This window comes from Rhinolophus ferrumequinum, chromosome 5 (genome assembly GCF_004115265.2).
Source record: "Rhinolophus ferrumequinum isolate MPI-CBG mRhiFer1 chromosome 5, mRhiFer1_v1.p, whole genome shotgun sequence".
In the NCBI taxonomy this organism is placed as follows: Eukaryota; Metazoa; Chordata; class Mammalia; order Chiroptera; family Rhinolophidae; genus Rhinolophus; species Rhinolophus ferrumequinum.
In genome coordinates, this window is record NC_046288.1 from 15985218 (window position 1) to 16001684 (window position 16467).

General features: G+C 32.5%; 1 protein-coding gene across 26 annotated transcripts in view; it reads left to right on the forward strand.

The window, feature by feature from the left end:
* The window catches only part of FIP1L1 (factor interacting with PAPOLA and CPSF1), a 62325-nt gene that overhangs the window by 21494 nt on the left and 24364 nt on the right, over nt 1-16467 (forward strand). For 14 of the 26 annotated variants that reach the window (XM_033105567.1, XM_033105570.1, XM_033105579.1 and 11 more), the window contains 2 exons: nt 13070-13163; nt 14825-14981. In XM_033105567.1, coding sequence (XP_032961458.1) covers nt 13070-13163; nt 14825-14981 — 251 coding nt within the window. Of the gene's footprint in view, nt 1-3367; nt 3476-13069; nt 13164-14824; nt 14982-16467 lie in introns of all 26 variants that reach the window. The other 12 variants (XM_033105559.1, XM_033105560.1, XM_033105565.1 and 9 more) reach the window with 1 other exon arrangement.

Sequence of the window (16467 nt, forward strand, 5' to 3'; positions counted from 1 at the left end):
TCTAAGGAGAGATGGGAGGACAGTGGAGGGTAAGGAACAGTAAAAAGGAAGTAAAGAAATGATAGACAATCAGCAGTTCCATCACTACTACTAAAAAAAGTGGGTAATTACCACTACAACCTATACCCAGCATGTTAATACTGTCACTTTTGGAGATAAAGAACAGTTCTCATTTTTCATTAGGAAAGTTTGTTTTCTGGATTTAGCTTCACTTGATCAAAAGAATACTTTCCGGTGATTGTGAAGTATTTCCCTAAATAAATATTTGTGATTTTTATTTTTATGGAGATTAGAGAGACGTCTTTAAAAGTAAAATTTTATTGACTTTAGGGAAAGGACAGGAGACAGGGATATCTAAGACATAATAGAGGCTGCACAGCAGATACTTAGCAGTAATGCTGACCTAACCACTGTATTGTCATTGTTTAAAATCTTAGATTGCCTTATGAATGTTGTTGGTTCTTGGCATGTTTGCACAGAACTTTCTTTGTACTTTATCAGCAGAAATGTTGGGTTTCTAATTTTTTATACTGCCCGGCAAATCAGCATGCTTAAGTAAAAAGTTGATATTTAATATATCAGAATGTTTTGCTTAATTTTTAAAAGTTTTCATATCATGTCATGAATGTACAGCTTGATGAATTTTCAAACTGAACACACCCATGCAATTAGCATATAACTCAATACACAAAATATTACCATTACTCCCAGAAGCCCCTGTTGTGTCCCCTTCAATGGTATTTTTCACTTTTTAATTTTTTATTTTGATAAAAATTCAGAATTTTTCATAAAAACTAAAGAATTTCAAGAAAAGTATAATATAAAAGCACATCTATATACTGTTCACCCACATTCACCAGTTATTACCATTTTGCCATGTTTGCTTTATAATTTCTCAGAAATATTTTTTACTTTCTGAAACATTTGAACTGTAGACATCAGGCCCCTTTACCCCTAAATGCTTCAGCATGTATTTCCTAAGAATGAGGACATTCTGTTACCTAATTATAGGATATAATTATCAAACTCAGAGAATCTAATAATTAGTATTTTAATATAAAAGCCATACATTTTGCCAGTTATTTCAATAATGTCGTTTATGGAAGTTCTTCCCTCCTTGATTTAGGATGCAGTCCAGGATCATTCATTACAATTAACTTTCTTATCTCTTTATTCTTTAATCTGGGACAGCTTCTCAGACTTTCTTTGTATTTGTTGACATTGAATTTTGAAGAGTACAATCCAGTCATTTAGTTGACGTTTCCTTGTTATTAGTTTCAGATTTTGCTTTTGGGGCAGGAATACTATGCAAGTGATGTGTCCTCAGTGCATCAGCCTGGGGGTACATGAGGTCACTTTGTCCCACTAGGGACGATAACTTTAATCACTTATTTGTGGTGGTGTCCTTTGGATTTCTGCACTGCAAAGTTACTGTTTTTCCCGTTTGTATTTAATAAGTAATCTCTGAGGAGACCACATAAATATCCTGTTTCTCTAGGAACTTTCCAAGAATTTTAGTATCCGTTGATGATTTTTGCTTTAATCAATGACTACTGTAATGGCTGCCAACTAGTGATTATCTAACTCTGTTATTTGTCTTACATTTGTTAGTTGGTCTTCTACTTTAAAAATGAGCTTTTCCATCTCCTCCACTTATTTTATCAGCTAGACTCATTAATTTTTAGTGTGTGTGTGTTTGTGTGTGTGTGTGTATGTGTGTGTGTCTCTTACAAGTATGGCTTATTTGTATATTGTTATATAAACTATGTATATATAATTTATATACACTGTAATTCATATTCATGCTCAAATTGTTCCAGATTTGGTCCATGGAAACTTCTTCAAACTGGCTCCTGGGACCTTTTGACATGTCCCATAATTTTTTTTGAGGATTTCTTTACTTTCCAGCATGACCAGACGTTCCAGGTTTATCTTACACTCTCCTGGAAGCAGCCGTTTCTTGAAGCATTCTAATGCCTTTTAGTGGGAAATGGTAATTAGAAACCAAGATCTTGGCACTAGTTTTGCTAGTTGGGATATCACTATTTCCATGTCTTTTCAACACCCAGAGCTAGGAAAGAACAAGCAATTTCAATAGGAAATTGCCATATGTATATTCTGTTTATAAAATTTTAATCATGCAGTCATCATGTTTCTTTTACTTCCAATTTGACACCACAGGGTTCTACTTCTCTTTCCCTATTCCATATTGCATCTCCCTTTCCCAAGTGAAAACTTATGGTCCCGACAACTTCAATATACATACCCCTTTGCTTCATCTTAAAATACACACAAAATAGATTATAACTTCTATACCTACCATTACCAAAAAACCCATTAGAGTTTAAGATATCTTGCAACTTTTCTTTTTGTTAGACTGAAGGTATATAGTCAAAATATTGTGTTTGAAAGTTTCCTTCAGAGTGGTTATATTAATCATTTAAAATACAATTTGATCCATTCGTCTGTTTGTATTTAATATTAGCATTTCTTTTTCTCCATTCTTATTGACTTAATTTTATTTTTTGCATATATAAAACATTTTAACATAGTCCCAAAGGCAAGGCTATCAGAAAGTATACTCAGATTTGTCAGTGTTTCCTGTTTCCTTCACTCCTGTCAGTAACCAGTTTCTTTTCATCTAGTTTCTGGTTTATTCTTCCTGTGTTTCTTTTTACCTAGATAAGCAGATACATAAATATAGTATATATATTTTTCCTATTGCTTTGAAAGAGTGTCTTATTAGTCCTTTAAAGGATTGGCAAGAGTGTAAATAGCTGAACTTTTTATGGAATATATCACTAGGGATAACATTAATTTTCTTTAGAATTTAACTTTGAAAGAGTTAAATTATTTTGAAATGGAATTTTTATGAAATACATATGTAGTGTAGGTTTTCATGACACACATGGGAGTGTTAATGTTAACTAGTTACCCTAACAATATTTATACCTATTATTGAAGATTACAGGGAAAGAAATACCAATTTCAAATAAGATTTTGTGAAACTGCAGAAGTTAATGTTATTAATTCATGAAAGCATAGAAATTTTTTCTTGATAATATATTATAAGCTGAAGTAAGCATTTGGTTCTTTTCTCAGTTCTGCATTGTGACATCATACCGTCTATGTTGAAAAATATTTCTAAAACTATTTAAAGTTAATAAAATGTTGATAACACATCTATATTTAAATATCCTAGCGGACTTAGTACCACAGCAAGTATTTTATGTGACTTGAAGGGAATGATACTATAGGAACATGCTAAAGGATTTTAGAAAAAGCATGTCAAGGAAAAAAAAAACAGAACAAGGGGGGTCAGAGGCAACATTATATAAGAAAAAACATAGAAAATTTATCTCGCCAGAAACAGCACCTCTTCTCAGTCTCAGACAAGTACTGCCTCCAGAAAAGCCAATTCAAGCGTTGGGAAGTGGCAGGATCGATATGGGAGGGCCGAATCACCTGATCTAAGGTAAGGCTATTTTTAAACATTGAATACTGCCTGATGTTTAGATCATCAGTGTTGTTTTGTCTTATTAGTAAGATGATAAATTTTCATTAGACTGTGCAATATTTTTACATCCCCTAAATTAGGATTTTTCAGTATAGAATTGAGGGTTTTTTCAAGTTACTTTATAAATCAGCCTTTATCAACTTAATGTGCCTTTCATCTCTCCAGCCTTTTATAATATAAATTGCATGGAACCATGCTAGTGGATGCTCAGTAAATGTTTTTTCTGCCCCTTGTTATAAGTTTAATTCTTCTTTCTCATAATAAACTCTATTCAAAAATCCCTGGATGCTTTTTACTATTTGTTGAAGAAAATTTACCTTCTAAGTCAGTATTTAGGACCCATAAAATTGGACTCCACTGAATCTTTCCAATCTTTATATCCCAACTACAGTGCATAAACCTGCCATTCCATTAAGTGGTTCTACCAGCTATCCTAGGAAGTACTCTTTCTCTTATTGTTGCTAGGCTTTTACTTTTGATCCACTCTTCATAGAATTTAGTAGTGTTTTTTAAATCTTAGATTTACAAAGCATACAACCTTGGATATTGTAAACTCTCATACAACCTTGGATATTGAGCCTTTAAAATGGGAATAATAATTTCTGCTCTAAGGAATATGTTAGGTTATGAAAGTGCATTGCCAGCAGTAACCAGTCTGAGCAGTTATGCTTTGCCTAACTTAGAAATATAGACTAAGATACCTTCCTAATTTACCCTTTGAAGTCTTAAATGATGGTATATTTTTGGAGGGTGCTTTGTTTTTTGTTGTTGTAGAATTTTAAACTTTGTTCCTGGGCAGCTTGATGTTGTTTGCTTATTTTCATTCACAAACTTTAAAATACGTAAATTAGGATCAGATATCTTTGATCATAACACCTAAAAGAAAAGCAGAGGGAAGAAACATCAAAATCTTTTTTTAGATTTTCTTTGAGGTCTTTATTATATATGCCTCATGAGTAGTAAGAATTTCTAGTCAACATGCTTTTTGATAGGATTTCTTGTTAGAGAATAAGCTTAGTCATTTTCAAAAGTGGATATTCGTCTCAAAGTCAAGAGTATTTTCACTTTTTAAAGTATCCAAACTGTAAGTATAGTAATTGATGAACACAGAAATATGTTTTTTATATTCTTAGAATAGTGCGAGTTGCATATGTTGCTTTAACAGGTTATAGAATGAAAATTTGCATATCTTACTATTATAAAAGTACACATTGACTTGTTTTCATATGTATTATACAATATTGATCTTAGTTTTTAAAACTGAAATTCTCCTTGAAGAACCAATAGAGATTTCAAGAGATGTATTTCAAAGAAAATTTAATTCCATATTTCTCTGGAACCGAAAGTTTAATAGCAGTCTTAATAACAAAATTTCTATATGATAATTAACTTGGTTACTATAGCGCATAGTGCAGAAACACTTGGATTTACATTTAATCTGTCCAGCCACGTGGACAGCCTATTTAGTGATCTCAAAAGGGCCAGACAATTAAGAGCTTTCGTTTTCATCATGCTTCTCTTGGTAATGAATCAGCATCTGTCTAAAGAATAAGTACTTTCTTTCTTTTTTCTTTTTCTTTTTTTTTTTTTTTAAGGAAAGTCCCTTCTCTGTCCTTGTAGTTTTTTGTTCTTTTTTTTTTTTAATGTTTTTATTGGGGAATATTGAGGAACAGTGTGTTTTTCCCCGGGCCCATCAGCTCCAAGTCATTGTTCTTCAATCTAGTTGTGGAGGGCACAGCTAACTGGCCCATGTTGGAATCGAACCAGCAAGCCTGTTGTTAAGAGCTTGCGCTCTGACTGGTGGAGCCATCCAGCCGTCCCAATAACTACTTAAACTCATAGCTGTTTCATGGTATAAATACTGGATTTGCATATTAGGTTTAGTTTTAGGATAGTGCCCTAAAATCTCTAAGCCTCTTGTTTCCACATTTGTGAAAATGACAGGGCTAGACTGTGTTATCTAAGGGTCCTGTTAATCCTGAAATTCTTTATTTTCTGGTTATTCCTTGGTTTACATAGAAAATGAAATATGAGAAATTGGGGGATTTGCCCAAATTCATGGTTAATTAAAGTAAAGCAGGGCTAGAATCGCACGTTTTCTGCCTTTAATACCTGCAGTTCAGGCACGTTGACTTTCAAAAGCAAAGGTATAGGAAATACTTAGATATCAGTTATTTTTAAAGTTATTTTAAACTTTATATTTGTTTTTTGCTAATATTTTAATATCTGAAATTCCTTTTATATCAATCATTTGACTTAGAGTGTTTTCCTTAAAATAGTTGCTTTTGATACAATAGTTTGTTTCTTAAAATATGATGGCCAGTTTATGGAGAAAATATCAGTTCTCATCTGAAAGTGATATATCTCAGTGCTTACATTATATAATCCTTGTGCCGCCCCGCCCCTCCCACCTCCCCACCCCAAGAAAAGTGCTTTGGAAACATAGAAAACTTGCTCTGATTTTTATGATTAGCCTCAGGGAATGTAAGTAGCAGGAAATTTAACACTATTTTCAGTATATATTTTATGCCTTTGAAAATTAAAAAAGAGAAACCTTTGGATAAAAGATACTTTTCTCTTTTGAAGTGATACCTGCGCGCGCACACACACACACACAATTTTCTTATAGTGTAAGATAGAAAATGAGATTCCAGCTCTTACATAATTAATGTAACTGAGAAATGTGGAGGTTTTTTCTTTTTCTTTTCTTTTTTTTTTTTATTTATTGGGGAACAGTGTGTTTCTCCAGGGCCCATCAGCTCCAAGTTGTTGTCCTTAAATCTAGTTGTGGAGGGCACAGCTCACTGGCCCATGTGGGAATCGAACCCGCAACCCTGTTTTTCAGAGCTCACGCTCTAACCCACTGAGCCATCTGGCTGCCCTTTTTTGTTTTTGTTTTTTGAAGCCTTTCTTAAGTCTCTTTGTGAAGAGCAATTAAACAATGGTTGCGATCCTTTTCTTAAATTACTATATTCAGAGACTCAGACTTCTTATCTCATACTTGTTCCTTTTAACTTATATGATACAGTGTTTTTCTGTTTGTTTCTGTTTTCTATTTGTTTAATAGTACTCTTGGAGCTAACTGTACAGTTACCTTTCATTGGTGCAAGTTTGTCTTATAAATTGAGATTTGTAACTCTTGTAAAGCCAATTAGTAAGGAGAATGAAGCAGTTTTAATGAACAGAGAAAATTGAAATTGGCAATATGGATGATCCTCTGGTCTTATACTAATGTCTAGTTTATTTCTGTGTTTTGTTTCCAATATCAAATTCTGCTTTACTTAGATAATTAGTTGCAGATTCTAGGTTGTTTTGTTAAGCTTGTTTTTCAGTATCAGAATGCTTTTTTTAACCAATTCAGACTCTTGAAAGAGGAATAGTAAAAATTGTTTTTCAGTGTAGAACCACTAAAATATTTAAACCTGCTTGCATTTCTTACAAGAGACAAACAGAAAGCTAATAAAACCAGATGTTAAGTGAACATTAAATCTAAGACCTTCTCATTTGTTTCTTAACTATTTATTATTATATCTTGATGAAATAATGTACTGAAAAGATGCACTTGTACTCTACCTTCATGGCATTTGATTGAGCACTCTGTGTTGCTGTATTGTGTAGCTTGTAAGATTCTGTGATGTAGACATATGGAGATCTTTATTTTAAAAAAACAAAACCCTGTAGAATGATATATTTTCCTATAGTGGTACAATTGCAAAATTAAGCATAAATATGGCAGGTAAAGCTTAATTGTGCACAAAACTGAGTACACTTGACTGCCCCAATGAACACAATTCTGTCTTCCAGTGAGGAGAATTTTAGCACATTTCACCTTTAGGCACTTAAGTTTTTTTGTTTGTTTTTATATAGCTTAAAAAGTAAGCATTTTTAAAACTCAGGCCCCAGAGAATTAGCATGGAAAGTACTTCTTGTTGAAGAAGGGGAGGGTTTTGGAGTTGGTCTTACCCCTGCCTGAATCCTGGTGCTGGCATTTGACTACACAAAAGAGCCTCTTTCCACATGTGTGAAAATGAAGCTAATTGTGCTTATATCTTACTTGCAATGTACTTGTGGATTAAATAATTTCTAAGCTTCTGATCGCACTTTTTGCAGGGCAACCAGTAAGTGTTAGGTCCCTTTGGATCTCGGCTCCTATCATAGCATTTGTTAGTCTTTTAAAATGTAATACGATAGAAACCAAATTATGTGTTCTGAAGACAATTTTAAATTCTGTGATTCTTATTTTGGACATGTATTACTTGTGATTTTTATTTTGGACATATATTACTTTTCTAGACAGGTTTTTTGATTAATAACTTTCCACCTGAAAAATAGAATACATTAAATTTTCTTTATAAACTATGTATATACTATAGAGAAAATGATTCTTGTGCTTTTGAAAGTAAAAAGGTATAGAAGCAGTACTGTGTCAATTCACAAAACTCAAAAGATCAATATAAAAATATCTACGTAATGGATGACATCTTTACCTTAATTATCAGCCCTTGATAGGTATGACTTTATATTGAGTAGTAAGGAGTTAAATGTTAATTTTTATCAACTACTTTAAATTCTTCCTAGAGGAAAACAAAATGTAAGTTTCTTCCTTGGGCATATAGTCCTCAATTTTGGCTATGTATTGGAATTAGCTGGGGAACTTAAAAAAATTTCAGTAGGCTGGTGTGCACTCTGGGCATTGGGATTCTTGAAAGCTCCCCAGATGATTCTGATGTGCAGACAGAATTGAGAACCACTGATTTAGAGACTGGATTCTGGCTTAGTATAAAGATTAAAATCAAATGTTAACTGAGCATCTTGGATTTTGAAGTAAAATGATAGATTTAGCTATAATGAGAACCGACATTTCATAGCATTTTAGAGCCTCACAGAGCCCTTTCCTATAGGTGATTCTCATTTAATTTATGTTCTTTGTCTCTTAGAAAGACTTTTTGTTGGTAACCAGTATCAGAGGTGGACCATGCTAATTCTGTTGCAACGAGATTGGTAGATAGTATGCCAAATTGGAATCCTGCATATATTGTCTCTTCATTCTTTCTCTGCTCGTGTTCTTCCCTCTTATCTAAAATGTCTTCTCACCCTATGTCACTAAATCTATATGTCTTTCGAGGCTCATCTCTTTACTAAGTAGCTTTAAAAAATGGTATACCAAGTTTTCATGCAGAATTGTTAACAGCCATCTGTTTAGATGTATGACCTGAGTTAGAGTAAGTGCCTCTGTCTTTAACTTGGGAATATGAAATTGCCACATCTGACATTTTTTTTTCCTGGAGAATATACCCTTGAACTATCTGCTGCCCAGTTCTTATTAGAAGCTCTGCTGTGAGAAAACAGCATTAATAGATTTCCTCAAGGATATGTGCTTCATATATTCTTTCAGAATTGTGGTTCTGAACTTTGTTTGAAGCAGTAATGCCTTTGAAAATTTGTTGCAAACTGGACTCTTGCCTGAAAAATACATGCATGCACATGCATATATATATATATATATATATATATATATATATATATATATATATACATACATACATATACACATACACAGAGACCTGATCTCTCTGTATCCCAGGTATTCCAGTTAAGGACTCTTACTCTAATGTACAGTTAAATCCTTAGATGGAGCCTGATGATTAAGAGGGCTGTATACTTAGACCACATTGTTTTGCTTCCCTGATTAAATTACTTTTATTGAATTGTGCATTGTTGTTACGCTTCACCCAGTATTGAACATTTTGAGAAATAGCTCTGTGGAATTCACTTCTGTTTTCGTTATAGTAATATTGGAAGCTGTCCCTATTTCAGTGTTTTTTCAAAGCATGAGATTGCAGTCCATTAGTGGGGTGTGAAATTAATTTGGTGGTCTCAACCACCAAATATTTCTTGGTTTTGTATTATTTTTTTTCTGTTATATTTAAATATTAATAAAATCATGTTTCATTTTAATGTTATTCTTTTTCGTTTATGAGTAAGTACTGTTTCATCAAACTTTTGGTTTTTTATGTAATATGCGCGTACTGGATTGCTGTGCAAACTGTTTCTTAAAAGACTGTTTTGTGGTCTTAAAAAGTTTTAAAGACTACTGTACTGTATCACAAGATGGACTCAAAGAAGTTTTTTTCTCTTATTTCTCATCTGTAAAATGGGAATAATAATAGTTGCTACCTCATAGGGTTATTATAAGGAGTAAATACATACAGTCCCCGCCTTACCATAGTTTGACTTCACAAGTTTTTTACTTGATGGTGGCACAAATGTGATATGCAGTCTGTAGAAACTGTACTTTGAATTTTGATGTTTGATCTTTTCCTGGGCTAGTGGTACGTGGCACGGTGCTCTCTGGATGCTGGGCAGGGGCAGCTAGATGATTTTGCTCAGCTCCAGGCCAATGTAAGTTTTCTGAGCACTAGGCTAGGTCGGCTAAGTTATGATGTCCGGTAGTGTAGTGGTGTTAAATGCATTTCAACTGAATAATTATTTAACAGTATTAATAGTATTACCAGAAAAAGCAATCTTCAGAGATAATGCTTTGTTTTTAATCTTATGCTTATTAAACATTTTCGTTATTAGTCATGTCCTTTATTTTGGCTATTAAAAAATAAGCTCAGAGATAAATTTGTGTCAAAAGATTAATAACTAAACCTTTTGTCTGTCTTCCCTTGGCTTTGATTTTGTCATTTTTAAAATTTCTGTTGTATCTGTAAACAACCCTCGTACACTTCTTTAATATCAGAATCATCAAAATACGACATTTTAATTTTAATACTAATTGTATTATAATATCAGAGATGTTTTCATATTCATCTGTGCCAGGAGGAAAGGTAGAGGCTCTTGTGAACATTCACAGCCTGTATTAAACTGTAGATTAATGAAACTAGGTATCACTGTGGTTAGTTTCTCTTTCAGCTTTTTTACTGTATGATTGAGTCCAATTAGAAGAGAATCTTGATGGCTGCATTCATTGTCTGCCTAATTGAACAAATTTGTAAGCCCAGTTAAACCTGTACTACGTGGAAATCCAAGTTACAGAAAACCTTTAGTAGAGCGAAGCTGTACTAAGCTGTTTTATGTATTGAAATAAAAAGTACTGCATCAAAAACTTGGAATAATACAGTTCAATATTGTTTGCCATAAAGTAGCATCAGAATAACATTGGATTGTTTATTTATCTATGTTAAATATTATGTGATTTTTGTTACTTCGGTACATACTTATGTACGTGTCATAAAATATTTCTAAACTAAATGGTAACCTTCATATTTCTGACTAAGATAATTTATATGGTAAAAATGCCATATTTTATGGAGGTGTCATTTTTATGGAAATGTAAGGAATTAAAACTTTCTGGGCTCCCTGTAGAGAGACATATTTTTTAAGGCTGATTTCTCTTTTCTGTGTATTTGGAAGCATAGTACTTGCTATTTTGAATCTTTAGTGATTAAATAATCCATTTGAAACTGAAAAAGTAATTGCACTTCTCTGTCAGTATTTAAGATAAACTTTATGAAATAAGTGCTCCCATTTGCCCCCAAATTTTTAATAGCAGAAGTCCTTAGAAGTCCATGGTGAAAGGTAATAGAAATCTTTACCCCGGCACAAAAATTTGAGTATTATATCTAGATTTAATGTTTGCTACTTTTAATAGTTTGGAGATTTGTAATCCAAATTGGAAATCAAAACAAATTTGTGAGAATTTGTTCTTAATGGGAATACATTTTAAAAGGTGGTAAGGGGAGAATCCAGCAAATGGGAATAGAAAAGAATGAAAAAGGAATCAGTAGAGTAGAAATGAAGCTTTTTTACAATGAAGTCTGTGTAGCAATAAATGATGAGGGAAAGAAATCCTGGCCTCAGAATACACACCTTTATCTGTTAGGATGTTGAAATCTGAGATGTGTACATATATCAGAGAGCTGACGCATGTGCTTTGACATGAAATTTATAGTGGTCATAGCTTTGTAATTTAAATCTTAGGGGAAAAAATAGGAGCAATATTTGTTTTATCTGAGAGGTATTTTGATTTTTTTAATGTATGAATATTAGGATAGCTTCCCAGCTATATTGAAGGGTACAAGTTAAGTAAAATCACTCTTGATCTTTGAGATCACAAGGGAACTGAGGAAGTCAATGACCCAGGCATAAAATCAGAAAGACTTGAACATTTTTTTGTTGTTGTATTAAAATTATAGAGAACAGAAGTCTTCAGCCGGCAAGATGGTAAGTGGGACTTGACTATGTAAAGACGTTTGAAATACCATTGTGTACTTTTTATAGGGCTGTCTTTGTTTTTGTGAGCATAAATTTATGGGACTTTTCCAGGCTCCACTTGAGACAAACTTTCACTAATTCTTATTTTTTCAGAAGTCTTAAATTTCTCAAAGGCCAATTATTTTGCTGGAAGGCATGCATGATGTTTCAAGGGGAGGGTTCTGTAAGCTTTAGAGTCATACTCAGATTTAAAACTTATTCTTGTCATTTATTACTGAGGTCAGTGACATAACTCTGGGCCCTATCTTTATCATTTCTCACAAGTATACAGTAATTTTTTAAGTTAAGGGTTATTGTGAGGTTTAGGTATACTACGTAGGCATTCAACAAATGGTAGCTGCTGGTTTTAGTTATTTAAGGAACCTAACTGGTGACTGGAAGGATCTGTGGTACTCGGACTGTTTTACTTTTATAAATGTTTAAAGGTAGAATTGTTCAGAACGGAAATACAGATGAAGAGAAATTAATCTTACTCGTATCTATTTTTAATTGCCTGTTGATTCCTATAGGTGACTTTTATATCTTGTTAAGCATATATACTTTTATAAAGTCCTTGTCTACACTAAATGGCTTTCAACATTTTATTTTTTTTACTTTAACGTATTAGATTTTCCTATTAAATTTAAGCATTATTTTGTGGTAGACTGTTTTCCATCTACTCATCTACTTTCATGGATTGTAAATACAATTGTAGGTGGGTCAGGCATTAATTATTTGAATTTTTCTATCTAAAGGCAAGTTATCAGAAATGGAAAACTGGTTCCCTTTTTATGCTCTCTAAAGCTTGGAATAAATCACTAAGGAAATTGTCCTGTGTGTACTAAAATGAGTATTACTTCTTCTCAAGCCTTGTTGGGGAGTTTCTAAAATTTTCTGTAATAGAACTGTGGTGTGTGTTATAATTATAGTGACCCCAAATTTTTATTCCCATTTGTTTAGCATTTGCTACCTGATTCAATTCCTCAAAGATAAATTCAGTTGGATGGTATTAAAAATAGTAAATTTAGAAGAAAACGTATAAAAATACTTAAAATTTAACATGATCATTGTTGGGTGTGTTGCTTTGAGCTTATTAATATAATAAAACAGTTTTTACAACAGTGCAAAGCAGTGAGATCAATTCAGTGAAGTTTTTTCAATGTGTATTGTAATCTGATTTTATTTTAAAGTACATTACAAAGGGTTTTAGATTTTATTTCTTACCTAATATTTGTATTCTTTTTCAAACATCTAGTTAGGTGAAACTGAATCGATTCAATTTTTGTGTTACAGGAGATTACCTGGGGCAATTGATGTTATTGGTCAGACTATAACCATCAGTCGAGTAGAAGGAAGGCGACGGGCAAATGAAAACAGCAACATACAGGTTTAGTATTTCAAAATATACTTTTTAACTGAAAAATTATATGCATGTTCTACTTTATTCAATATGTATTCATAATGCTACGTAATGTGGTAGGTGCTGCAAAGAGATAAAAAATGTGGAATCACTCACCTTTTTATTACAAAAGCTGTTCCATTTAGAATTTATAACCTTTGGGTCTTTCATAGTAAGATTTCTTTTTCCTTGTTATAAACATAATAAATAGCCTCATTGGACAAAAAGAGGAAAATAAGAGAAAACTTTAAAGAAAAAAATAAAACCACCCATAATTCTACCATCTAAAGTTAACCACTTTTAACATTCTGGTACATCTCTTCCTTGTCACTTAGCAAGATTGGGATACTATTATATTTTTGTGTATCTTTTTTTGTTTTTTTCATTTGAAATTATCATTTACATTTTCCCATACTAAAAATATGATTTAAAATCTCTTCATGATAGCTCTATTGTATGGGTATAGCATAATTTAATGCGACATTTTGGGGGAAGTAGATTGCCTTTGTTTTCAAGTGAAAGAATGAAGGAAGATGAGTTATTTGGTAACTTGGCTAATTCAAGTTAGAGCTTTAGCAACTGAGACTTTCAGCTATTAGATTGGCCACACTTTATTACTTATTTCCTTTTTCTTAGTCTTTTCCAAAGTCTTTTGATTTTTATTACCTTTAATAAATTAGTCATGTAAAATGTTCTTTTTAGCATCTTTAAAGGTAAATCGTTTCTAAAATGAAGATAGACTTCTTTTGCCCTACCATTGAAATGCTATGATTTCTTAAAATCTGTTCCCTACTTTAAAAAATAGCTGATCAGCATATGCCTTACAGAAATTACTGTACTTAAATGTAGGAAATGTTAACAAAAGGAAGGATTATATGTTGAAATGATACATGTTAGCCTATCAAGGATTTGAGAAGTATAAATTAAATATACAGTATTATGTTGCCTGTTTTTGCTGTTTCCCAAATGTTGTTTGCACATTAGGATCCATTAGGGAGCTTGTCAAAAATCCAAATTTCTAGATTCCACTCTACTGTAAATTTGATGCCTGTCCCTTACCTGTTCACACAGATCAGTATTTTGTGTACTTTTACTTTTCAAGTATAAACCCTTGTTCTTAAAGCTACAAGGGTCACATGGAAAAGTTGTTTATATATCTGGCTGCCTGTTACTTGCACCCTGTTGATGCATGCTTTACCTTCTCTTCCTTTGCGACCTGGTGTTGACAGGCCCTTGTACAGTAAATATCTGGTTCTGTTGCCATGTTAATTTCTTAATGCTAGTATCTGTGACTGATCATTGCCTTAATTTGAACAGTTAAACTTCGCTTGGGTGACAAAAATAATACATGTCACATTATATTTATAAAGTACTTGTCTCGTTTAAAATATTTTTATCACATAATTATTTATTAACCATTTTTTATAATGATTCAATTTTTCCTACACTTTGAATATGTGAGTATATACTCACATCTGTGTATATATACACATAACACACACATAGAAAAATTAGTCCCACCTCCCCAAAATATGTGTATGTGAATAAAACTTTATCTTGTTTCTTAGATTAATTGTAATTAATTTACTGAGTTTAATACAGATAAGAACATTTATTCATCTTTTCAATAAATTATGCTGTAATTTTAGGTCCTTTCTGAAAGATCTGCTACTGAAGTGGACAACAATTTTAGCAAACCACCTCCGTTCTTCCCCCCGGGAGCTCCTCCCACCCATCTGCCGCCGCCTCCATTTCTTCCACCTCCTCCCACTGTCAGTACCGCTCCACCTCTGATTCCACCACCAGGTAGGTTTGGAGGAAACAAATAACCTGTGAGTGTTTCTTTTATTTTGAATTTAACAATTAAAATATGTGTTTGAAAATATCTTCATTGATTGCATTGCATGGAAAGTAATAGATATGAAATTGATTATGTTAAGTCTTCAGTAGATTCACACTGAAACAGATACATACATGTCTTGCTGTTTTAGCAAAGCACAGAGACAGTGCTAACATAGAGAAGAATGTACAGGACACTAAAACCATGTTCCAAAAATATGATGGTGATCCCCAAACTAAAGTTGCTAATTGTATATTTATAAATCCATATTGAATTGTAAACTACATTAACTTGTTTTGAAGAAAAAAATCAAAGATATTTTTATCATTGGAGTAGGTTAAAAAAAAAAATTATATCCTGTGAAGAGATTGAAATGAAAATCTCAGTCTGGTCATCTTTATATACTGGTTTCCTTTTAAGACACTGCTTCTGGGTGCCAAGTACCTGGTATTTAACTTCATTTAAACGAGACAGAAAATTAATGTAAGTTTTAATCAGATTTTTAGCCACTTTTGATTATTTATTAAAAACTAGTGGCAATTGAAAAAATATACAGCTAATCCCTAAATTTTATACTTTTTACTTTTTATACAGTGGCCTTGGTTATTTTATTCCCAATAAACTTTCAATATTTATCCCCCTTAACCAGTTTTTAATGAAACTAACAAGATCAATTGAGATAATTACTTTTTTCTAGGAAGAATGCCCATAGTAAATAATAAAAATTAGCTGTTGGTCCTAATTAGAATTACATGTGTAATATAGGTTAAGATTTGCTTTAGTAGAAAATTAGTTTATACTAAAGAGCCATGTCATGTCCACTCACTCACTTTGCATTTACAAGAGAGCTGTCTTTGTTTTAAGATGCCACTTATGATCAGAGTACCGAGGCAAATAAAGTATCTGAATAGTACTTCCCTTAGTCATCTTCGGCCCTACAATGACAACACCTTTAATTCCCTTCTGTTGTCACCTCTACCTTCAAAAAGTATAAGAAAATTATTATGAAAAGTGACTCAGGCTTTAGAGAATCTGTTGTGTCAAAAATAGAGGAAGGAAAGACCTAATAGGTTAGAGGGGCTTAATCCAGACAACTTTACTTCTATCTAAAGTTCAATGAATTTCTTGTTCTAGTAATTTTTGTTCTGAAACCATTCAGAAGTTGTGATTGGACCCACGATTCTTAGGTGTTTAATATGGTGAGAATTAACTAAATAAAAAGGGAAGGTAATGAGGATTAGTGTTTGGTAAATGAGTTCTTTGTCCTCTTTATGTAAACGATAAAATGTAGAAATAGTTAATTTTGAACATATTTGATTTAATGAGACCAAAAGATGATCAATATATGTGATAATAGTCCTTATGCTAGATTGCTTTGTAATCTTTTATTTAAACTTTACTAGGTACTAAAAGTGACTTAAAAAAATTTTCTTACTGGCTTATACAGTATAT